The 23,127-nt window shown below is 55.5% G+C and overlaps 1 protein-coding gene across 12 annotated transcripts in view; it reads left to right on the top strand.

Annotated features, from left to right (window-relative positions):
- Positions 1 to 23,127, top strand: part of Arap1 (ArfGAP with RhoGAP domain, ankyrin repeat and PH domain 1) — a 59,017-nt gene that overhangs the window by 21,044 nt on the left and 14,846 nt on the right. For 9 of the 12 annotated variants that reach the window (XM_087211889.1, XM_021243225.2, XM_021243224.2 and 6 more), the window contains 13 exons: positions 476 to 1,072; positions 12,270 to 12,418; positions 13,002 to 13,069; positions 13,676 to 13,797; positions 13,938 to 14,087; positions 14,469 to 14,538; positions 14,834 to 14,954; positions 15,329 to 15,531; positions 15,755 to 15,861; positions 17,841 to 18,040; positions 19,552 to 19,637; positions 21,019 to 21,201; positions 22,223 to 22,397. In XM_087211889.1, the coding sequence (XP_087068015.1) occupies positions 519 to 1,072; positions 12,270 to 12,418; positions 13,002 to 13,069; positions 13,676 to 13,797; positions 13,938 to 14,087; positions 14,469 to 14,538; positions 14,834 to 14,954; positions 15,329 to 15,531; positions 15,755 to 15,861; positions 17,841 to 18,040; positions 19,552 to 19,637; positions 21,019 to 21,201; positions 22,223 to 22,397 (2,188 nt within the window). In that variant the 5' untranslated portion in view covers positions 476 to 518. Of the gene's footprint in view, positions 1 to 475; positions 1,073 to 5,679; positions 5,828 to 7,558; positions 7,680 to 12,269; positions 12,419 to 13,001; positions 13,070 to 13,675; positions 13,798 to 13,937; positions 14,088 to 14,468; positions 14,539 to 14,833; positions 14,955 to 15,328; positions 15,532 to 15,754; positions 15,862 to 17,840; positions 18,041 to 19,551; positions 19,638 to 21,018; positions 21,202 to 21,901; positions 22,023 to 22,222; positions 22,398 to 23,127 lie in introns of those variants that run through there. The other 3 variants (XM_087211892.1, XM_004863292.3, XM_087211893.1) reach the window with 3 other exon arrangements.

Below are 23,127 nucleotides of genomic sequence, written 5' to 3'. Positions count from 1 at the left end.
AGAGATGAACTAGGGGGTTTTCTAGAAGAAATGGGAGCTGGATGCCGGGAGGCTGCAGGAGTGGGGTGTTTCAGGCAGAGGAAGAAGCCTGTGTGTTCAGAGGCCAGGTAGTACTTGGCCTTGCCTACCACATGGGACCCAAAGGAGGAAGCTCAAGGGTTGAACTCAAACCTATGGCATGAGAAGGATTTTGGAGTTTTGACTTTCATGATTCAGTATTCAAGCTTTAATCTTTCAGGGTTGTGGTTGCTTCGGCAGCACATATACTAAAAAAAAAAAACAACAAATCTTTCAGGGTTGTAATTGTTGGGACTTTAGACTTTAGGGATTTTGACCATTTGGGATATGACATTCAGGATTATCTTTTGGGAATTGTGAATCACACTAACATGGAAGAGCTGAGGAGGGGTGGTGAGCAGGGAAACTGCTCCTGGGATGGCATTGCCTCTGACCTGTGCCCATTTGTCTGTCCCAGGTCTGACTGGACCTTGCTGGCTGGGCCTCTGCTGGTGGGAACCATGGCAGAGGGCGGGGACACTGCATTGTCGGTGGCTGAGTGGCTGCGGGCGCTGCACCTGGAGCAGTATACCGGGCTGTTCGAGCAGCACGGAATGATGTGGGCCACTGACTGCCAAGGCCTCAGCGATGCCCACTTGGTGGACATGGGCATGCTACTCCCTGGCCATCGCCGCCGCATCCTGGCTGGCCTGCTCCGTGACCACGCTCCCCCCATCCCTGCACCCCGCCCTGGCCCACGGCCTGTACCCAAGAAGCGCCATGTCTTCCGCTCAGGACCTGTGCCTGCCACCCCACGGGAGTCCCTGCCCACAGCTGGAGAGGATGAGGGACTACCCACTGCCCCACCCATCCCACCCCGCAGGAGCTGCCTCCCACCAGCCTGCTTCACCACCCCTTCCATGGGTGTCCCGTCCGTGGCCACCCCATCTGTGACCGCCTCATCTACAGCTGCTCCAGACCCTGTGCTGCCCCCACTGCCCGCCAAGCAACATGTGGTGGAGCTGAGTGCTCCGCCTGTGCCTCCTCGAACTGGACCCTCACGCCTGCTGGTGAGGTGAGTGGATGCCACCCATGGTGTCTGGAACACAGAGGATCCTAGAGAGTAGATGGGATGTTTGTGGCCTTTGCATAAGGGTAAGAAAGGTGCTTCAGGTGGCAGGAACAGCTTGTGCAAAGCGCAGAGGAGGGAAGTGTGCCATGCATCCTCAGTAGCACCGCTGGGTTGGTGGTGAGTGGGGTGAGGTTAGGGATGTCCCTGGTGGGACCTGCCGTGAAGACCAGGCTGGGCAGCCAGGCAGATTTCTGGAAAAGGATGATGAGCTGCTGGGGAGATGATTGGGCGGAGACTGGGAGACAAGTGAGCCGGGCTGGACCCTTCTCAGGCTGTGTTGATTACCCAGTAGCAAGTGGGACAGCTGGAGCTAGATGCAGGCTGACTGGAGCCAGATGTGGGGCCTAGAACAGTCTGGACCTGAGCAGAAGGCAGGGGAAGCGGTGAAGGCCTCTAGGTTCTGTTCTGGATGGTCAGGAGGACAGCGGTACCAACACTGATCCAGGATCCAGGGACAGAAGGGAGTTTGAGAGAGGAACCAGGCGAGTGTGAGATGCCATGGGGCATCCGGGTACATTCTGGCACCGGGAGGCCATGTTTGGAGGACAAGGAGAGCTCTTGCCAGGGGTGAGGTGGGGGAGCAGAAGCTGTGCTTCTGTGCCTTCACCCCACCCTCCCTACCCCTGACAAATGTCACCTGGTGACACCTCTGAGCCTCCCCCTGCTCACCCTTCTCCTCTTCAGAGCTGGGTTCTCTCCCTGGCTCCTGGTCTCCCTTGTTTTCTTGGGTTTCCTCCTGCTTTTGTGGACATTCCCTTCCATCTCCTTCATAGAGACCCTCCTTCTTGTCCTTGCTCAGGTGCCCAGTGGGAAGGGGCATCCCCAGACAGGGCTAGATGTATTCTGGGGTAAAGGTGGGTTTATTGGAGCACTTGGGTCAAGTAAGGATAATCTGGGAAGGCTTCGTGGAGGAGGAAGGAATATGTAGGGAGAGGCCTTCTGGTCCCTGTTATTGCTGCACACGGTGTAGGACATTTTATTTACATGACTTTGCTGAAGCCTATGAAAGCTTTTTGGGGGATTCATGCCTTGGTTCCAAGCAGGGAAATAAAGAGCAGAGAGGGGTGCACTGGCTGTATCTATGCCAAGTGCTTATTCAAGCCCCATAGTAGGAGAGATCGGGAGGTTCCCTCTGTATAGGGAGGAGCATAAAGTCAGGGGCCCTTGAAGGCCAAGCGAGGACTGTGGTGTTGGGAGGTTTGATTGGTGGAAGCACAGAAAGTGTTTATGCCTTTCTTGGACTCACATGCGTGGAAACAGCTACTAAGGTCCGGGAGGAGCCTGGCCCACAACCTAGATTGAAGTTTCCTGGTGCCACTGTGCCCTCTAGTGGCCATTCTCCTGTATGCAGGAGTAATTGCTATTTGCTTCAATCTCATCATTGAGCTAGAGAGTTGATGGGCCCTGAACTCAGCACCCCAAATTCTTCCTCTCTGTCCTTCTACCCAGCATGCGTCACTTAGATGTATTGAGGAGGGAGAGGCCTTCAGAGGAGGCTAGCAGGAAGAATAAGACTGGGACAGGATCCTAGGCCATAGACCAAGGTATAAGCAAGCAAGGATAGGGTTCCCCTCTTCCTGCCTTCTGAGTCTATTTCCCCACCAGGTGCCCTCCATGGCCTTCCACATCCCTCTGTAACCCTCCTGGCACTGTCATTTGTATTCAGGATACTCAACAGGGTGGGGTGAGAGGCCTACCCAGGCCCAGGGGACCTAGGACCCACTCAGAGCCTGGATGCCGCCACCTGGCCAACCTGTGGGGGAGGTCAGGACCCCGTGGTCAGAAGTCTGGCTCCTTGAAGAGAGAGGATCAAAACTCATTCTGGGCTGAGAGGATTGGTAGGAAACCACAGCATCCCATAGTATCCAAGGGGAATTGGTTTCAGGGCCCAATCACAAAGCAGTATAGTATTTGCATAGAACCTACACATAGCCTCCTTTATACTTTAGATTACCTCTAGATTACTTATTTCACCTAATAGACTGTAAATAGCTGTTATACTGCATTGTTGAGGGAATAAGGATGAGAAAAAGAGTCTGTACATGTCCAATATAGATGCAGTTTTTTCCCAAATATTTTCCATCTGTGGTTAACTGAATCTGCAGATTTAGAACTCATGGATACAGTTTGGGACATTTCCTTAAGGAAGAGTGAGCCACCAAGCCTGGTTTCCTGTGCCCTGGGTCTTAGCAGTTGGAATCATGAGCATCGGTGTCCTCAGCTCACAATCTTTGAAGTCCTGTGATTAAAAACTCACAGGAGCTAGGCTTGGTGGCACACTCGGCAATTTAGTGAGACCCTGTCTCAAAATAAAAAATTAAAAAGGGCCGAGAATGTAGCTCAGCACTCCCTGGGTTCAATCCCCAGTACTGCAAAATAAACAAACAAACTCTTACCTCAGATGGAGCATCACAAATTTGTAACATGCCAAGCCCTGGCCCTGTGGTGATCAAGATGGCGGCCAAGGTGGAGCCTCCTTGGCCACCGTGTCCCCTCCTGCCCCCTTCGTGTGACACCATGCTCTTTGGTAGATGTGGATGGTGCAGTGTGCATGGACCCCTGCAGGGGTCCCCCTCAGTGTCTCCTGACTGGCCTTCCTGCCCCTCCTTGCATCCATTAGTGATGGGGAACTCATTCTCAATCTTGAGGCCTTAGCTGTGTGATCACGAGGTGACTGAGTGAGCATTTTTGCCTGGCTCCAGGCCTGTCACCAGGCTCCCCAGTGAGATTTGGGGACCATTATGTGTGCATGTGTGTACTCTCAGGGTCTTGGGTCTGTGTGAGGGCATGGCTGGGTCAGTTTGTGTACTCAAATGTATAGGTGTGTATATGTGCATTTGTGCAAGCTATCAGGTTGCTGGCACATATGTATGTCAGCATTGATGCAGGTTCTGAGGGTCACCATGCATGATCCTACAGGTACAGGCATATGGGGATCTGTGCAGTTTTAGTGGTGACATGAGGTGTGCGTATGAGTTCATCTGGGCTAGTGTGCACACATACATGTGCCTGTGTGTACTGCTGCCGTGAGGATCCCAGTAGCACATGTGTAAATTTGTGAGAGTGCATATGCTGTTTGGGGAGGAGTTGGCATGTGTGTTGTGTGCTGTCAGGCATGAGTCAGTGTGTGCATGTGTGTGTGTGTGTGTGTATGTGTGTGTGAGTGCTCGTGGGTGCGCATGTGCATTCTGCCAAGAGGGTAAACTCATTGGCAGGTCAGTCACCTCTGCTAGGGCTGTCGATTTTGTTGTTGAATCCTCAACCTCTGGATCAGTGCTGGCTGCCTGACGGATCCTCAGTATTACCTGTGTGAGTGAATCAATGCTGCTGCTGTGAGCTTTGTACTGCCTAGTGCTGAGCCTTCGTGCATGGAGGTGTATGTGTGTGTGTGACTCAGCACGCATCGAGGCCCTCAGCACACACGGGGCCGTGGGGTTAAAGGGTCCTGAGCTCACCAACCCAAATCCCTCCTTTTCCTCTCCCTAACCCACCCAGATGCCTTGGGAAGGGAGAGTCCCCAGAGGGAAGAATGAGGCTGGGACAGGATCCTGCAGAGCAAGGTACAAGCAAATCAGCAAGCCAGCAAGGATAGGGTTTCCTCCTTCCTGGCCTGGCAAGACCTCACTTTACCCCCAGAGTCTACACACGCTACCATTATTTAAGCCTGTGCTAAGAGGACTTGCCGAGGAGTCCAGAGACACTAAGTAACTTGCCCAAAGTTAACCAGCCCAACAGAGAGGAGACAGGTATTCAGACCTCATCCTGTCTCTTCAGCTCTAAGTGTCCTAGACTCGAACCCTCTGAACTTGCCTGTCTGAGCAACAGAGGGATCATTTCTGATCCAAGGTCCCAGCAGCAGGCTACAGAGCCCCTCCTGGCTTGCCCTGGGTCTCACTTTCCTCCTCTGATACTTGGATACTTGGAGATACACCTCAAAAAAGGAAGTATTTTCCCAGAGGGAGCAGCTGCTAGCTGGAGTCACACTGTAGGGCCAGTCCTGAGCCTTGCCTGGCTTGCAGCCCAACCAATCTCTGGTCTTCATGAAGGAGGATCACTTGTTACTGAGGGGAGAACCTGTTCACTTCAAAGAGCCTCTTTCCCAGCCTCTCCGGGCCTCCTTGTAGGGGTTGAAGGGGGAGGAGCCACCACAAGGGCCGCCAGGGCCTGTGCTTCCTCCGCTTCCACCCGAAACTGCAGCAATTGGGTCCCATCTTAGCTTAGGGGGTGGGGTGGGTTGCAGCCCAGGGGCGGGGAGGAAGTGTCTGCCCCAGGGCATTCTGGGTGACTTTTCTCTCTTTCTGTGCTTTCAGGAAGTGTATGTGTTGGCTGAGGCTGCAGGGGGTGGGGAAGGAGAGAGCAGGAAGCTGGAGAGACCAGAGCTGGATACACACACACACACACACACACACACACACACTCACACACACTCACACACACTAACTCACTCTTCCAGAAGGATTCAGTTATACTCTGAAACACACACACTCAGAGCAGTGATTTACAAACCCTCAAGAGATACAAATCACCGGTGTTCAGAGCATACCTGAGTCAGAGCACCACCCAGGGAACGGGGCCGGCTGTCTGCAGGACTGGCCCAGGCTGACCAGGCGCGCACGGGCAGGCCCACTCTTACACACACAGAGCCCGCCTGGCTGGAGCCTCAGGAGTCCTTGGGCCCAGGACCCAGCAGGCCTCAGGGTGAGCAAGGGGCTGCCCTGGCTGAGCGCCAGGCAGGTAGGAGGAGGGCTGAGGGGCTGGGAGGGCAGGAGTTCCTCTGGCTGGTGTCACCTCTAGACTGGGTTCTCCAGGGTGCTCTGCTCCCTCTTCTTTGTGGTCTCAGAATTTTCAGTCTTGCTTCACTTTCTCCACTTGTTCTGTTTTTTCCCTCCCTTTTCCTTTGCTCCCTTCTCCTCCTTCCTTCTCCCCTGGGCTTTCCAGGTCTCTGTCTCCCTGTGCACCTCCCCTCCTGGCCACCAGAATCCAGGGTGCCTTTTTTTCCGGGCATTTCCTAGACTCTGCCCCATAGACTGCTCCCATGTGGGGTCTCTTCCTTTCAGGGCCCTGGTGCTGGCTCCTCAGTTCTAGTGTCTACTTCTGGTTGCTCACTAACCTCTAGCCAGTCCCTCGGCCAGGGCTTGAGTTGGCTTATCTCACTGTCAAGTTTGAGGTTGCTGTGAACAGCCTCAGACTCAGTCCAAGGTGACAGGGAGATGTGCACAGGCAGGGCTGGCACTTGGTCAGAGTGGTTCTTTCCCTTCCTGTCCAGGGCTGGCAGTGTAGGGCCTGGCCTCCCCTCCCCCCAGTTTCCATGGATCCCTAAGGAATTCAGTGATCTTTGATTACTGGGGACTTAAAGTGGCCTCTAACCTGTGCTAAGCACCCAGGATAGAGGAGGAGCTCAGTGCAATCTGTGAGCTTCCTTCTGGAGCCAGCCCAGGGCCAGAGCAGCCTCCTGCCCACTTCAGCCTGCAGGGAAGCTCAGCGTGGGGCTGGCTGGAGGAGCCCTGGAGGGCCCAATAGGGTGTGCAAGTTTAGAGGAGAGAGCACTGGGTGGATTTCCTGGAGGGGAAGGTGGAGTGTCCTGAGCGCAAGGGAGTTGATGGTGTCCAGTCATTTAACTCATTTAACGCCCAAAACAGCACAATGGGTGCTTATCAAGTAGTTCTTGTCCTGCCAAAACTGCTAGTGTCCTGGCTGTGAGGTGTAAGTTAGTGGTGTAGGTTAGTGTAGTTAGGATGCAATGTCCAGAGTGGCTTCTCCTGATCATGATGCCAGCGGAGTGGTGGTCATTTACATTCAGGACACACTGGCTAAAGCCCCCCTGTGCTGGGTGATTTGAAGGTCTGAAGAGGACTGGCCATGTAAGAGGCGGGCTGCAGACATCCATTCTAGCAAGTGAGACCCCAGGAAAGGCTTCCCATGCTGTGGCTGTGGGAGAAGTGAGCATGACGGAACCAGGAGGGTGTTGGTTCATGGTGGAGGAGAAAGGGAAGAAGCAGTGTGGAGGAAGCAGGAGGGATAGGACTAGGGCCGGGCTGCTAAGGAGGAGGCCAGGGTATGAATGAGGAAGTGGGCAGCTGGGAAAGTTTGCCCCTGTGGAAAGGGGAGATGGGGAAGGAGATCGATGTTCCCAGGTCACTGGGCCTGGCCTCACCTCTGAGCCTTGCTGGTTCGAGTCCTGGAGCTGGGATTGGCCTGGGTCGCAAGGCCCATGTGACTTCTTCGGGGGAAGGTCCTGACTTCAGGATGGGGTCCCCGGTCCTCTGAGGTTATATCAGTGAGCCAGACACTTGCAGACACAATTATGCTGAGTGATCAGGAAGCTTGGAGGCTGGGGGAGCCCCAAGGAGGCCCCAAACCATCCTGAAGCATGAGGGGAGGCCCACAGTAGAGGAAGTGGGTGTGTGGCCACATGGAACGGTGTTCTGGGTGGAAGGAACAGTGCGTATAGAAAGCAGCTGAGTCAAGGAGTGGAATGTGAGCGGGGTCAGCCCAGGGCCAGCCTCAGATATGCTGGCTGGCCCGCCCTACAGCCCTACCTGCCCTCAAGGTGAGACCCTGTTCCTCTGCTGGAGGTGAGGCCAGGAAGCAGCTTTCTGACCAGTCTGCGGCTGAGCTCTCTTCAGCCAAAGTAGGGTGCGAGAGCTGGGCTGGTGATGTGTGGAAGTGCCTCTCCTTTACTGAATTATCAGTAAGCCTAGAGGCAGGTCAGAGGGGAAACTGAGGCTCAGAGGAGAATTGAACAACTCAAGGTCACAAACGGATGATGGGTGAGCTGGAACTCACACCTGGGTCTGCCTGGCTCTGAAGCCCTGTCTCTTAGCTGGAGTGACAACTTTTTTGGGGGTGGGGGCTCTGGACAGATCGTGTTTGTGCTTGTTGCCTTAACATGGTTATTAACAGTGCCTCTTTTAACTCAGAAATGTTTCTGGTTATATGCTTAATGATACCCATTCCTTTATTGTGTGTTTTGTTTTGTTTTATTTTAGTAGTTTTGTTCTGTTTTTGAGACAGTCTCTCGCTATGTAGTTCAGGCTGACCTTGAGCTCACTGTGTAGCCCAGCCTGGCCTCAAACTAGCAGCAATCCTGTCTCAGCCTCCTGAGTGCTGGGACTACAGGCATGAACCACCACGCCTGTCTTTCTTTTATTTTGCTTTTGAGAGGGTCTCGCTGTGTAGGTCAGGCTGGCCTTGAATTAGCAGTGATCCTCCTGTCTCAGCCTCCTGTGTGCTGGGATTACAGGTGTGCACCACCATGCCTGGCCCTCTTACCCATTTTGACTTGGGACCCTCATGTGTCCCCATCCCCCACGTATAAAGTCTGCTAGGTATTTTTCCTAATCTACTAAGTCAGGCTTCTCAGGCTGTGGGCTTGGGCCCAGTGTACCCAGTCCTGCCATGGGCATCATAGGGAAAGCAGACGGGCTCATGTGTCTCTTGGCCAGAGGAGAAAGGGCTCATTGCTTCCTGGTCTTTTGGCTGAGATCAAGTGCAGAGGGGGAAGGGCTGAAGGAACAGGGGAGCCAGGAGATGGGGATGCGGGGCGAGCAGCTCTGCTGGGCATCCCGGGGACTGTGTAACGGAGGCCCACTGAGCCGCACTGTGAGGGCGGTGGGCTTCCAGGGGTGGAGATGGGCAGGAGAGGGCAAGAGGAGGAGGAAACAGTGTGAACAAAGGCTTGAAGTGGGACCTTTGCACTCTTGCTCAGGGATGAGCATGGGCCAGGGGGCAGCATCCAGCTGGCCTCATTTGCACCAGACTAGAGCTGGCACTGCTCCTAGGAGGTGGGCCCTGAGGGCTGCAGGAGGGGCACCTCACAGGCTCTGTTCTCAGCAGGGGGACACTGCCCCTTCCCCTGGGGTTTTCCCACATGCTGTGCCTTCCTGACACCACTTCTCCTTTCCTGGGCCCAGCCCTGACTCAGCAGGGTCCCGATTTCCCTGCCATGGGCAGGCAGGCAGGGGTAGTCAGGAGGCTTCCCGGAGGAGGCAGCCAGAGTAGGGCCTGGAGGTTTACAAGAGCCCCCCCTTCTTCTCCTCCCTGGGGAAGTCTGCTGGGAGAGGAGCCCTTTGTCTGTGCTCCCCTCTCCCTTCTTGCCATAGTCACAGTGGCGACTGTCAGAGTGGTGATCTTGTTCCCCCTTGGAACAAGGTGTAGACCCTGAGCCTGGGTGGCAGAGCAAGGCAGAGGCCCTCAGATCCTGCCTAGGTTCAAATCCCAGGAATGGGACCAAGGATAGATTACTTAGCATATCTGGGCCTCAGTTTTCTGGTCTGTAGAGTGGGACAATAGCCTTGCCTTATAGAGTTATAGAGCCCTTGCAATATATAAGTGAATAAATCCATGTAAAGCATTTAGAGACCATCTAGGGGCACACATATATAGAGACACACAGTTAATAAGAATGAATGAATCCAAGAATGTCTTATTTATATAAGCCCCTGCTAGGGATTGAAGAGGGAAGGAGGTGGGAACCCACCTGTGGGGTGGCAGGCCTCATGGCAGGTGGCCTGGGTGTCCGAGGAAGTTGAGCCGATGCTGTCTGGACCCCAGGAATGAAGAGCAGGTGGGCAGTCTGCCTCTGTTGTCACCGTCTTCCCCTCAGCCTTGGGCGTGTTGGGGGCCAGGCCCACTGAGCCCTGCATGGCATTGGCTGGAGGGAGCCTGTTATGGACCACAGTGTGCCTGGCTCTGGCCCCACAGCTTGGAGTTCCACTTCCAGCTGATCATGGACCAGACCTCCACAGCCGCTGCCTCTTGTGCCCTGAAAGGCTGCAGTGTGATGGATGGGTTTGCCTGTCAGAAAGTCTCCAAGGACATCACCTCAGCTGGGCCAACCCCTCTGGTCACACTCTCGGGCTGGTGGGCACTCACTCAGCCATTCAGTCATCATTCACCCTTTCATTTGCTTCCCTCCAACCCTAATGGCCAGTTATTCACTTCTCACAGACCAGTCTGCCTGTCCATCCGCTCACTTGTCCAACACACTCTTGCTGTCGACACAGCCAGGCCTTACCCTGGCCTGAGATATCAAGTAAGGTGCTACCCCTGCCCGAAAGGCACGCAGGGTCAAGTAGGGGAGACAGTCTGGTGCAGTGCCCACTAAGAGGTCTTCTTAGGTCTAGCTAAACAAGCTGTCAGGATCACCATGGGACCCCTGACATCACATTCCTGAGGGCAGGCGGGTAGGGGCAGCAGAATGTCTTCCTCTGTGTAGCGATCTGTGACAAATCACACAGCTGTTCAGAAGCCAGGCTCCATGGCCCTCCAGGTGACAGCTCAGGGGCAAGGGACTGAGGATCAGAGTGGACAGGTGAGTCACAGGGATTCATCCAGGCTGAAAAACCTCTTGCCCCAGCTGGGCCAATGTCTTCTAGCAACCCTACAAGTGTGGCTTCAGGTCCCTGTCTGGGATGTGCCTGGTTATAAGTCAGCACACTTGCAGCCCAAGCTCTGGCTTGTCCACCAGATTTAGAGTCTGCTGATGGTTTCTCCTGGCCCTGATGCAGTTCCCCATGCAGGCCACTGTTGCCAAGGCAGTACTGCCTAGAAGCATGGCTGCCAGGCTACCCGAGCATGTGTCCAGGGAAGAGCTGAAAGCCAGCAGCAGGTCAGACTCCACCCTGCAGGGAAGAGGGCTGGGTTCCCTTTGGCTGCAGTGCTAGTGATCTGGAAGTAGCACAAGTCCCAAGAAGCGCTTGGGTGTTGGAGCTGGGTTCAGATCCTAGCTTAGATGCTAGCACAGTACTTGGCATGAGGAAGATACTTTGAAAAGCATCATTTGGAATAATTTATATGAAACTCATATTGCAAGGTAAAAAGGACAGGGTCTGGGGCAGACTTTGAGAGCAAGAGGATGTGGTCTAGAGGTCAAGAATGAGGGGAAGATGCTCCCCTGACAGAACAAGAAGAAGGTCATTGGCAGAGGCAACATTGTGAGCAGTGGCCCCAGGCCAGCCTGCCATGTCCTCCTGGCCCTCCTTGCTGTCGAGGTCGTCATACACCTCAGTCATTGCCAGGAACACTGGGGAGCACACTAGGCCAAAGATAACAGGGGAAAGCTGCCCACTCTGATGCTGCTCCTGGCCTCTGCAGGATGCTGGCAGAGATAGCCGTGGGGCCAGACCTCCAAGGCTCAGAGCTTGTTCCAGCTGGTGATCCCAAAGCATTGTGTGCTGTCCTGAGACTCATCCTGCCTGGGTTAATCCTCCACCACCCCACCTGTGGAAATAGTTCCCCCACCTTTCCCCGCCAGGACTGGGGATTGAACCCAAGGCCTTTGGACTGAGCTACATCTGCAGCCCTGTTTTTAGTTTTTATTTTGAGACAGGATCTCACTAAGTTGCTGAGTTCCCTAGGCTTGGCTTGAGCTTAAGATCCTTCTGCCTCAGCCTCCCAAAGTGTAGTAGTCTCCATTTTACTGAAGAGGAAACCAAGGCTCAGAGAGGCGAGGTGCATGTGTCCTAGGACACGGCTAAGAGGCTAAGGCAAGGTTCAGCCCCATGTCTGATGCCACAGCCCTCAGGAGACGCTCAGCTGACACAAAGCTCTGTTGGGAACCACAGGAGCACCAAAGTGTGGCAGCCCAGATACCTTCAACCTGGCTCTCTAGAGGCAGAGAGGGGTCCTGAGGGCATGATAGAGGAGCCAGTGTGGTGGGATGAGGTGAATTTGGGCAGCTCCAGGGCACTCAGGAGGTAGTGAATATCCAAATCTGTTCAAGAGAGGTGGTGGCCTTGCCTGAGGGCCTCAGGAGTTGTTTCTGAAACTGGTCTGTGCCTTCTGCCTTAATGCCTGTTTTAATCCTGCCCAATCCCTTTGCCAACAAAGGCATCACCTCCCCCAGGAATCCTTCCCTGACTCGGAATTCTGGTCTTCATTTCTCCTCCAGACTGAGGCTCTGTGGGTACATGTGGCTGAAAGCTGGAGCAGTGGGGGAAAAGCATCACATTTGGGTCTCAGAGTGTCCTGGTTTCCTCTAGGGTTTGGGGCACCAGGAAGGGCTTTAGTCAGAAGGGTGAGGCAGGAGGCTGTGTGAGGACTCCAGCTATGGTGTGGTGTGGGAAATGGTGAGCCAGGGGCTCTGTAGGCTTAAGTCCTGGCTCTGTTGTTTAGTGATGCCCAACTGTTCTCTTCCCAGCCTTCCCTCCAAGGAGGAGGAGTTACTGCTGCCACCACTGTCATCCCCTCCCCAGCTAGAGCCCAAGGAGCCACCATCTGTCCTCCCCCGGGGACTGCCCTGCCCCCCAGAGATCCCTCCAAAGCCCCTCCACCTGCCCCCGGAGTTTGGTGAGTGCTGCAGGCCAGGATGGGATGGGATGGACTCTAGGTGGGTCGTCAGAGATGGGCCCCTGGAGAGCTTGCAGGGGTCACAGTGCCCTTTCTGCTGCCTTCCACCAGTCCTCTGTGTGGCCCTAGGTAGGTCTTGAGGCCTCTGTTAGCATCCTTCTCTTTGTCACTCAAGTGAGACAGCGCCCCCGTACCTGACGCTCACTGCCAGTGCGGGGCCATGGCCGCTCCTGAGTGAACGGTGGGTTCCAGTCAGGCAGTGCTTTCCTTGGAGTTGTGGTTTGCTGATCCTGGGGTTGTCTACTTTTCTTGATTCTTACTGCCTTTTTTGGATAGTCCCCACCCCTGATCCCCAAGTTTGCTGCCTCGTCAGGCCTCCCTGTGGTAGCCCTGCCTCTCTGATGGTATAAATAGCACTTCCTGTCCCTGTGCCTTTTTCTTTTGAAAGGCAGGCCGCAGTGGGGGTGGGAATCTTCCTTGGTCTGGGGGTGGGCTTTGTGGAGCCAAGCCGTGGTGTCCCTGGTGTCCCAGAGAGCCAGCCCAGGTCCCTGCTTCTGAGTGTCTCCCACCCTTCTCTCACCAGATGACTCTGACTACGATGAGGCCCCAGAGGAGGGCCCGAGGGCCCCAGCCGGTGTGATGACCAAGAAGGTAGGACAGGGCAGTGGCTAGGGCTGGGCTGTCTGTTCAAGGTGTGGAAGGAGGGCTGCCCAGCTGCCTGGCAGACCCAGGGACCACAGACAGAGTGAACAGCTGCTTCCCCCACTACACTGTCGGGCTCTACAGGGATTGGATCAAGTGTAGCCCTGAGCCTTGGGTCAGGGATTCGGGGCTCTGGTCTGTGGCTTCTGCCCCAGGCTTTGGCTGCATCTGGCTGGGTGTGTGTTTCCCCCAACCTCTGTGTATCTGTCACGAGTGGCCGTCCTTGTCTCTCTTTCACTTTCTGTGTTCCCGTGTCACTCCCTCTCTCAATGTTTGACTTGTCTGTGTAGCCCAGAGTCTTTCTCTGCCCCTTTGTTTTTCTATCTTTATTCCTGTCCTAGGTCTTCGTCTGCCCCTGACTCTCCTGCCCCTGTGACCCTGGGCTCCGTATGGTCTCAGCTAGGGGTGGGGCAGAGTGAGGAGTGTGAGGAAACAGAAGTAAAAGTGCTGAGCCGTGTGGGTCAGGGGTGGGTGGACAGAGCTTGGAGTGGCACCCCGGGGGGTGTGATCGGAGTTTGAAGGGAAGCATGACACTCAGTGGACCTGGGTGTACAGGAGGACCCCCCACCGAGCCGAGTCCCTCGGGCCGTGCGTGTGGCCAGTCTGCTGAGCGAGGGGGAGGAACTGTCCGGGGACGACGAGGACGAGGATGACCATGCCTACGAGGGTGTCCCCAAGTGAGTGCCTGCTCCTTGGTGGTTCCCCCGCCCAGCCACCTTCTTCCCAAAGCCCAGCCCATCCCTGGCCCTCCTGTCTCCACAGCCCTACCCTGGGGGAGCCCCTAGCCCTGTTGCCCTCCGTCCCTCCTCTTCCCTAGTGGTGGATGGCACACCAGCGGCCTGAGCTCTCCCCGGCCCAGCCTGGTCCCTGAGCTCCTGCTACACCCCATGGATGAGCTTCCTGGGGGCTCCACCCCCATCACACCCGTCATCAAGGCTGGCTGGCTGTACAAGAACCCACCGCAGGGGTGAGTGAGACCTCTTGGGTCTGCATGGGGGCCGACAGTTCTCTAGGATACAGTGCTCTAGGATATGGATCCAAAAACCAGAGGGCTCCACAATTATTTGAGCAAGTCTCCCTCTGGACACGCTATCCCCACCAGTTATCCCCACCAGATCGGTTTTATTGCCCTTAGGACTGGGAGGTCCTACTTTGAGTCTTAACTTTAGTCGCTCTTGTGGGTAAAGTCCATTTCCCCCAGTGGATCTTTGAGATCTCTTCTCCTCTGAACCCAGCCGATCCTAATTTTGTGCACGGCTTTCGGGGTGATAGGGCTGGGGTGATCCCGGAACCTCTCCCCTGCTCCACGGCCCTTGGCGTTGTTGTTTCTCTGCCTCTGCCTCTTCAGGTCTTACATCTATCAGAAACGATGGGTGAGACTGGATGTTGATCATCTGAGATACTTTGACAGTAACAAGGTGAGGCCTACATCAGTCCTGGACTTGACCCGTGCTCTAGCCCAGGCCCAGGCTGAACCCTGACACTGGATAGAGGTGACTGATGTCCTAACCAGAGCCACACTCTGACTCCTTGACCTATGTCCTCCTGGTCCATAAGTAGCCGTGGGCAGGGGTCAAGGTCACACAGGGCGATTTCTGACCCTGTCACGAGACAGGCCCGAAAGCTTCATTTCAGCTGATGTTGGGGGAGCTGGAGAGGGACTCTGGGGGCTCCACTCCGGCCCTGAAGTGCAGCTCTTTTCCTTTTCCTCAGGACGCCTACTCTAAGCGCTTTATCTCTGTGGCCTGCATCTCTCGTGTGACTGCCATTGGAGACCAGAAGTTCGAAGTGATCACAAACAACCGGACCTTTGCCTTCCGGGCAGAGAGTGATGGTGGGGAGTTCGTGGGGTGGCATGCGTGGGTGGAGGGAGAGAGGAGACTGCAGGTTTGGCCAGATAAAGGGAGGAAGAGAAGCAAGGTTTTCTGCTCCCCACCTCAATCCAGGGAGGCGTCATCCTCTTTTGAGGTGGGGACACTCCTGAGTCCCCAGGGCCATTCTTCCCTGTGATCAGGGGAAGCAAGCTGGGGCAGGTGAAGTGACTTGCCCAGTGTGAGTGGCACAAGCGGGGACTGGGCCCTGAGCTCCTCCAAGTCAGAGGAGCCAGGTGGAGTGATGGGTAGACAGAGGCATTTCCTGAGGAGCCCAGGGCCAGCTGACCCAGGAGCTCCCTCCTGGGCCCAGGCTCACTCAGCTCACCTCCCCCAGCGGAGCGGAAGGAGTGGATGCAGTCCTTGCAGCGGGCCGTGGCTGAGCAGCGCACGCGAGCCCAGCAGTCTGGTGCTTACCTGGTGGGAGTTCGAGGCTTAGAGCAGCCTGACCGCACTGGCAACCTGGAGCTTCGTGGCTTCAAGAATAAGCTCTATGTGGCTGTGGTTGGGGACAAAGTACAGCTCTATAAGAACGTGGAGGTGAGAAAGGTTTGGCTAGGTCACTGAACGTCTCTCTGTCCCATACCTGCCTGGCATCTGAGCCCAGCCCCATTTCTCATGCTCAGACTCCTGAGTGCTCCCCTTATCTCCTTCCTAGGCACTTTCTAGTCCCTAAGCTACCACCTTTCCCTCCTCTCCCTGTTCCTGGACCTTACACCTTGCCCCCAAATCTTGCCCTCATCCCTTCCTGCCCACCTGTCAGGAGTACCACCTGGGCATTGGCATCACCTTCATCGATATGAGTGTGGGCAATGTGAAGGAAGCCGATCGGCGCAGCTTTGACCTCACCACACCCTACCGCATCTTCAGGTGAGCCCTTGCTCCCTCGGCCTTGCTTGCTTGTATCCTCCTTCCCTCTAGGTGTTCTCTTCTTGCATAACGTGGATGGTGTCCCTCCCTTCCCACCCATGCCCCACCCGGACAGGTCCTTGGTCTTCACTCCCTAGTCCACTTTGGTCTTTCCCTTCTAAGAATCTCACTCCATTCCGCCTCCCTCTAGCCATCCCTGGCCCATGCGCCTGCCACCCTACTCCGGACTGCCACTCCTGGCTTTGCTCCTGCTGCCTGCTGCCCTCCCTCCCACCTGCCCTGCTCCCTGGATAGTGCTCTTGGCTGGCATGAATGCTTCCTTATCTCCAAGGCAGCTTCTCACTCCATGTGTCTGGGGTCTGTCCTGAGTGCTTCTCTCTGGCCTCAGTGTCCCTCAGTGTCTGTCTCTGTCCTCTGCCCTCTCTCTGGGCAGCCTCACCAACCCCCACACTGTTCCCCATCACCTGTCAGGCTCTTTGCTGTGCCTGGCTTCCAACCCTGGGCCCATCTCTGACTAGCTGTGTGACCTGGGAGACCACTGGGCTCTTGTCCAGGGGAACTGAGGACTCTCCAACACCGTGTGGCTCCATAGCACTGGCCTCATCACCACCACCATCTCTGACCTGAGCTCAGCAGGCTGCCTGGCGAGATTTCTGAGTGCAAGGCCTGTTGCCTGACATCTCCAGATATGCCTTTCCCTGCAGCTTCCCCTGCTCTGCCTAGAGCCCCTTCTCAGCCCTGTGCAAACCCATCACCACTCCACTGCTCCCACCTCTGTCTGTTCTCATCCCTCTGCCCCAGCTGTCCTGGCCCAGTGCTGTAGGGCCCCAGCCCAGGTGCCTACCACCTTACCCTTTGGCTACATGTCTGAGCCTCTGTGTTCCACCTGAGTGCAGAGCAGTAGGCTTTTTTGTGGATAGCCACGTTTTTATTTGCTTGTTGCATTTGAAGTACTCTGATGGCATCTTGGCCAGAGATTTATTGCCGTAATCCTTACCTACCACACAACCACAGAGTCTACCTGTGGAATTTCCCTCTGTCAGGTCCACAGAGCCCTGCTCACTTCTTCCCTGGTTGCTTACTGCCACCAGCCTTAGTGAGGTTGACCTGGTTTTCCACACGACGGGCACTACCAGCCCGACACACAAGCCCATTGCCATTGGCTGCCAGTACTCGTCTGGCTTTGGTGGCTTTGCAAGCTCCACATGCCAGGCTGCCATGGATAAGGTGGCCCTCAGCCCCTTTCCTAAAGTGGTTCTAATGTCCATTATCCCCAGTATTGTCTGTGGTAGTGGGAGTGGGTTTTGGGTGGTGTAGACTCACATTTGAGGCTTGAGGTGGTAGTGTCCACAGAGAAAGAGCAAAGGGTGTGTGTGTGTGTGTTCTGTCTATTGTCCAGCCAGGGCTCCCCACCCCAAAGAGCAGGGAGTGCTGTGGTAGGGCTCCAAGTGTCTGTGTATTGATGGAGTTCTTTGTGGGGTGGGATCATGGGGCTGGGGTAGGAAGGAGGTTGAGGATGACAGTGGCAGAGGGGTCTTTTAAAGACATCTTTGTGCCCTCTCTCCCTTCCCACTTGAACCCTCTACAGGTGCTCCGTTGTCCTCAGGGTGCACTTTGACCCCTGCTTGGCCCAAGCTAGTCCCTGTCCATCTCAGCCTCTTCTCTGCCAATCTGCCCTCCTCCCCACAGGTCCTGGCATGCCTCTTTGCACATGCTGGTCTCTCCCTTGCACCCCTTCACCTGGCTTAGCTCTTCTACCAGCAGGCATCCTTCTTCCTAAAGCCCTGGGCCAGGCAGGGTCTCCCTGGGGTTCTCAGTTCACAGTGTCCTTGCCTTGTCCACACCTAGCCTCCTCACCAGATCCAGGATGCCTCCCTCTTCTGATTGGGAGCTCCTGGTGCCTCGTCCACCTGCTTCATGTTGTGTCCCTCGTGCTGCCCCACCCTTTCCCATCTGTCCCCCTGCTCCTTTGTCCCCAGCTTCTCGGCAGACACAGAGCTAGAGAAGGAGCAGTGGCTGGAGGCCATGCAGGGAGCCATTGCCGAGGCCCTGTCCACCTTGGAGGTGGCTGAACAAATCTGGGCTGCAGCCCCCAACAGGTTCTGTGCTGACTGCGGGACTGCCCAACCTGACTGGGCCTCCATCAATCTCTGCATCGTCATCTGCAAGCGCTGTGCAGGTTCGCATGTGCCGGGGACACCTGGCAGAGCAGGCGTCAGAAGGGCAGCTGGTCTGTGTGGCCGCCGTTCCTGAGGTTGCTTGTGGGTGCCGTGCTGTTCCTGTGCCATCACCCTTCACTGTAAAGCAGTGGTTCCGTCTCATGCTGTGGGTGGGGACATGGGCATGAAGAAAGAAAATGGGTTTTTTAGGGTCATGTGGCAGTAAGTGAGCCTGGAGTTAAGGCTCTCTCCTGTTGCATCAGGAGAGTCGAGGCAGGCCAGGCTGGGCAGGGCTCTTGTCCAGTGGGAGATGAGACAGGAGACCCAGGGATGTGGTCAGATTTGTGGGTCTGACTCTGGCTGGTGGGTGGAAGTTGAGTTTGGAGACCAGTGAGGGGGCTGCTGCAGGATCCAGGAGGGAGGGTAGGAAAAAGCCTGGCCTGGGAGGCCATGTGGACATGAGGGTTTTGTAGGTTTTATGGTGTGAAAGTCTTAATGAGGGATCAAGTGAGGAGAATGACAGTGAAAGAATGGGTAGCCCAAGGTACGCTCGTCTGTTTCTCTATATGCAGGACACTGTGGTATGTGCTGGGGATTGGACCTTCACTGGCCATTCCTTAGTGGTGTCTTTGGGTGGCTGCAGGTGGGAATCCTCTGAAGTGAGGAAGTTGATGAGCTCAGGAAGAATCTCAAGGCCTGCAGGATTTCTAGAGCAAATGTCCAGGGGCCTAAGGCCATGAGGTCTGGTTACACAAAAGTAATGAACCGAGGGCCTGACAGGAGGGGATGAGGTGCCCTGAGAGAGGATGCACAGGGAGGTGGGCCAAGCCAGAGCCCTCGTGCAGGCACTTCCTTCTCACTCCAGGGGTCCCTCCTGGGGCCTATAGCCTGTAGCTGGTCCCTCCAGCCCCAGCTCCTCCCTTTGCCTGTTATTCTACTGAGATTTATTAGGTTATTATTTATTAGGTGCCCACTGTGTGCCAGGCTTTGTTCCAGGTGCTGAGGATAGAGCCCAAACAGGCAGGCAGCGTTTCCACGGGTGTGCAGCTGATGTTCTAGTGAGGGATGCACATTGCATGCGAACCAATAGAAGCCTGGGGGGTACCAAGTGTTAGAAAGAGAATGTGCTGTTGGAGAATGAGCTGTTTGTCTGCAAGCCCTCTCTGAGGAGGAGGTGACATGTCAACTGAGATCTGAGTGATAGGAAGGAGCAGCCATGGGGAGATGGGGAAGAGAGTCCAAGCACGAAGTTGGGGCTGAAGGGAAAGCAGTTAAGGAATTGAGATCTAATTTTAGTCTGAAATGGCCTTGGATGGCCACAGAGAGCCAGTGTGGCGTGGGGGCTGGTACAGAAGCCCAGGTGAGGGTTGCAGGGCTCAAGAGCTCTGGTATGGGGAGCAGGGGTGTGTGTCCATATTCCAGAGTTGTGCCAGAGGTGGGGCTGGTACTTGTGGGGCTGGGCACTGGGGCGGGGTTTGAGTGCTCATGTGAAGGGGGCCCAGATGACCCGAGTCTGCCCCTCTGCCTACAGGGGAGCACCGTGGCCTGGGCGCTGGCATCTCCAAGGTTCGGAGCCTGAAGATGGACAGGAAGGTGTGGACAGAAACCCTCATCGAGGTGGGAATACCCCTGTTTGCCACTATCGTTTGGGGTTTGTCCCTCTCAGCTGCTGCCTGGGTCTCTCATCCCCCCTCCCCCATCTCCTTTGGAGTTAGGGAGACGTTTGTGATAATCTAATGGTGGGGGGGTTGGAAAAGCTGGATTTTGGCAAAATGATCAAACTGACTAGTGAGCTAGGAATTTTTTTTATAGTTTTAAAGGGTTGAAAAAAGAAGAGGTGACAGACTGGATGTTTTCTGTAAAACTTATACTATTTACTATTTGGCCTTTAGAGACTTTGCTGACTCCTGATCTCTTTGACCTGTCAGCCCATTGTAAAGATGGTTCTTGCACAGGGTTATAATATGCCTGAGATTACCCCATAAATCCATATTGACTGTCCAATCCTGTCCCTTTCTTTCCCACTTCCTGACTGACCCAGGCCTTCTTCCCCTCAGAGCCTTTCACCCTTCATTTTGTCTGAGTTCACAAGCACGATTGTGTGCACTTTGCGGTACACATGTAGGTGCACATTCATACTTGGGGACTTGAAGTTCCTTGGTACCATACACATGGGACTTGCAGTGAGAACTTTTAGCAGGAGGCTGGACTTGGGGACCTACCACACAGGGCACTCCTGACAGCCCTAGCCAAGCTGGGTGTCACATTCACTTGTGTCTGCACTGTGCATTTGGCACATGAGTGATAAAGATTTTGCATATGTTGATTGACTTTCAAAATAATCCTGCAATTTAGGATTAGAGTACTTAATGTACAGATGAGGACTTTGAGTCCCAGGGAGAGAAAATAACTTGCTAAAGCCACAGAATGATTCAGTAGCGGCAGGGACTGTTTCTGCTTTGTTCTCTGCTGTGACCCTAGCATCCCACAAAGAACTTGGCAAAGAAGGGGGAGTGGGGGGAAGAATAAACTAGTTTACCCTGTGCTGAACTCCTGCACTCTCCTAAAATCTGCCTCCACCTCTGTTGCTGAGAGGGGAGTGTCAGAGACAGAAATGTTTCCAAACTCCCTGCCTTCCTCATTGACACATCCTCCAGCTGTGACAGCCTCAGGAATGCAGAGTTCCAGATGTGGGGCTGGGTGGGGCAATGGCAATAACGGGGTAATCTCAGGCAGTTAGGCAATGCAGGGACCTGGCGCCAGGCTGGAGGAGTCTACCTGTCTGACTGTCTGCCTCTTGTCCTGTTTCAGCTGAAGAGCTAGGCCCAGAGTCCAGGGCCAGGGAGGAGAGCAGTCATGGCCCCCAGCAGGCCCAGCTGCTCCTCACCTTCCCTGTTGGGAAATGAGTGGATTGCTTGGCTCTCCAGGCCCCTTGCTTGACAGCTGCAGAACTTCTGGCTGTCAGCTGCCCCCTCTTGACTCTTGCCCACACCCACAGCTCTTCTTACAGCTGGGCAATGGTGCTGGGAACCACTTCTGGGCAGCCAACGTGCCCCCCAGCGAGGCCCTGCAGCCCAGCAGCAGCCCTGAAGCCCGGCGGCACCACCTGGAAGCCAAGTACAGGGAGGGCAAGTACCGCCGCTACCACCCACTCTTCGGCAGCCAGGAAGAGCTGGACAAGGTCAGGTCCTGCAACTCTGGAACCCATGAGGCCATCATCCCACTGTCCCTACATTGTCTGGACCCTCTTGAGACCACCCCCTTTCTTCCTGCTGCCCCATCTCAGCCCGTCTCCTCTACCAGCTCAGAGTTGGCATATGGGGAAACTGAGGCCTGCAAGGCCTGTCTGAGGAAAGTTAGGGCAATGCAAGGAGGAGCCAGGCTCGACCTTGGGCCAGTGCCACATCCCCAGCATCTGTCTGCCTCCCTTCTGATTCCTCTGTCTCCCGTACCCCATCCTGTTTCTTTTGAATCCTGCCAAAAGGAGTGAACTTGATGGGGATGCTATTTCCTGTCAGGCTCATGAAAAACAGCTGGCGTGCTCCGACCCACCCCTATCCACAGCCCATTCAAGAGGAGGCCCCATATGGGCCCCAGGCCCTGACAGGCTGGAGCCAAATCTTGGGCCCTAATCTGGCTTGTCTTGAGTGGGAGACAGCTTGCTGTGAGGCAGGGGGATGCTATTTGTGACCTCTGGTTGGCCCTCATCCCTCACCCAAACAGCCCATCCTGGCAGCTCAGTCTGGCACTAGAAGCCCAGTAGGAGCCAGGCCTCCACCTCCCAGAGACCCAAGCGTCCTGCCCCAGCACAGCCCAGTCTGGCCTGCAAGCCAGGAGGCCGGCGGCTCCCATTGGTTGGAAGAGCTGGGCAGGCAGTGAGGAATTTCAGTGTGGGAGGAATCAGCTACAGAGCCCCCTCTGCCCCTCCACAGGCAGAGAGAGCTTGAGATCCTCCAGGGCCTGCAGGCTGACCAGCAGCTCTGTGCTGGGGCTGCCACAGGGGTGAGGCCTGGGCAAGTGGGAGCCCCAGGTTCTGCTAGGTGGTCCTTGCCCATCCTCCCTCCCCTGGCCTTTTTTTTCCTCTTTCTTCCCCCTCTGTTCTCTTTGTGGGTCAACCCAGACCTGGGTGACTCTTTCCTCTCCTCGCCTATTCCTTCTGGACTCTGCTCTGCTTGGGCTGACTGTCCCCTCCCTTCTCCCAGGCCCTGTGTGCTGCAGTCACAACCACAGACCTGGCTGAGACCCAGGCTCTCCTAGGCTGTGGGGCTGGGGTCAACTGCTTCTCAGGGGACCCTGAGGCCCCCACACCCCTGGCTCTTGCCGAGCAGGCTGGGCAGACACTGCAGATGGAATTCCTTCGAAACAACCAGACCACGGGTGAGTAGCCAATGGGACTGTCCCCTCGAGGATGAGGTTCCTGCTGATAGTCCCGTCCTTTGGATGGGGTGAGAGAGGTGAGGGAGTCCCTCAGGCTGTGCATCACCCTGGGAGGTTTGATTCATAGGCCACTTTCAAGCTGTGATCCCAGCTCCTGGGGACCCTGGCGCAGCAGTGTATGATGTGGACTGAGGTTGAGTGTCAGTGTATTTGTGTGCTTCCTTTGTGCCCTCTCTCTGTGACTCTGTGTGTTTGTGTGTTGCTTCCTGACTTGCAGCGTGGGTCTGTCTGTCGGGGTGGTGTCTGTGTGCTGGGTGTGTGCACCTTGGTGCTGCTCTGGGTCTGTTTCCTCTAATCAAGGATGTTGAGGGCCTGGGGGTTTGTGTGTGTGCTGCGTGTCTGTGCTGCTCTGTAGGGTGATGTTGCCTTTCTCTGTGCGTGTGACCTTCTATAGCAGTCCAGTCCACTGCTCTGTCTAGGTGGAGTCCTATCAAAGACTTGGGTTAGATCCCATTTGACTCCTACTCTTGTGGTGGTTAAGGAGGTGGTGGAGGTGACTGGTGCGGGTCATGGCCTAGGCCTGGCCTCCAGGGCTATATCCCAGAGTTGAGGGTGGAGCTCAGTGGCTAGCGCTCTGGGCTTGGGGCCACGGGTGGGTGGAGTGTGCTGGGCTGGAGAGAGCCCAGGTGTCTAGGACGGCACAGGAGACCACCCAGCTGGCTTGGGCTTA

Source organism: Heterocephalus glaber, unplaced genomic scaffold (assembly GCF_053883595.1).
Source record: "Heterocephalus glaber isolate CG9 unplaced genomic scaffold, H.glaber_assembly_v1.0 deba00001428, whole genome shotgun sequence".
NCBI classification, from domain to species: domain Eukaryota; kingdom Metazoa; phylum Chordata; class Mammalia; order Rodentia; family Bathyergidae; genus Heterocephalus; species Heterocephalus glaber.
This window is presented reverse-complemented; position numbering and strand designations above follow the sequence as displayed.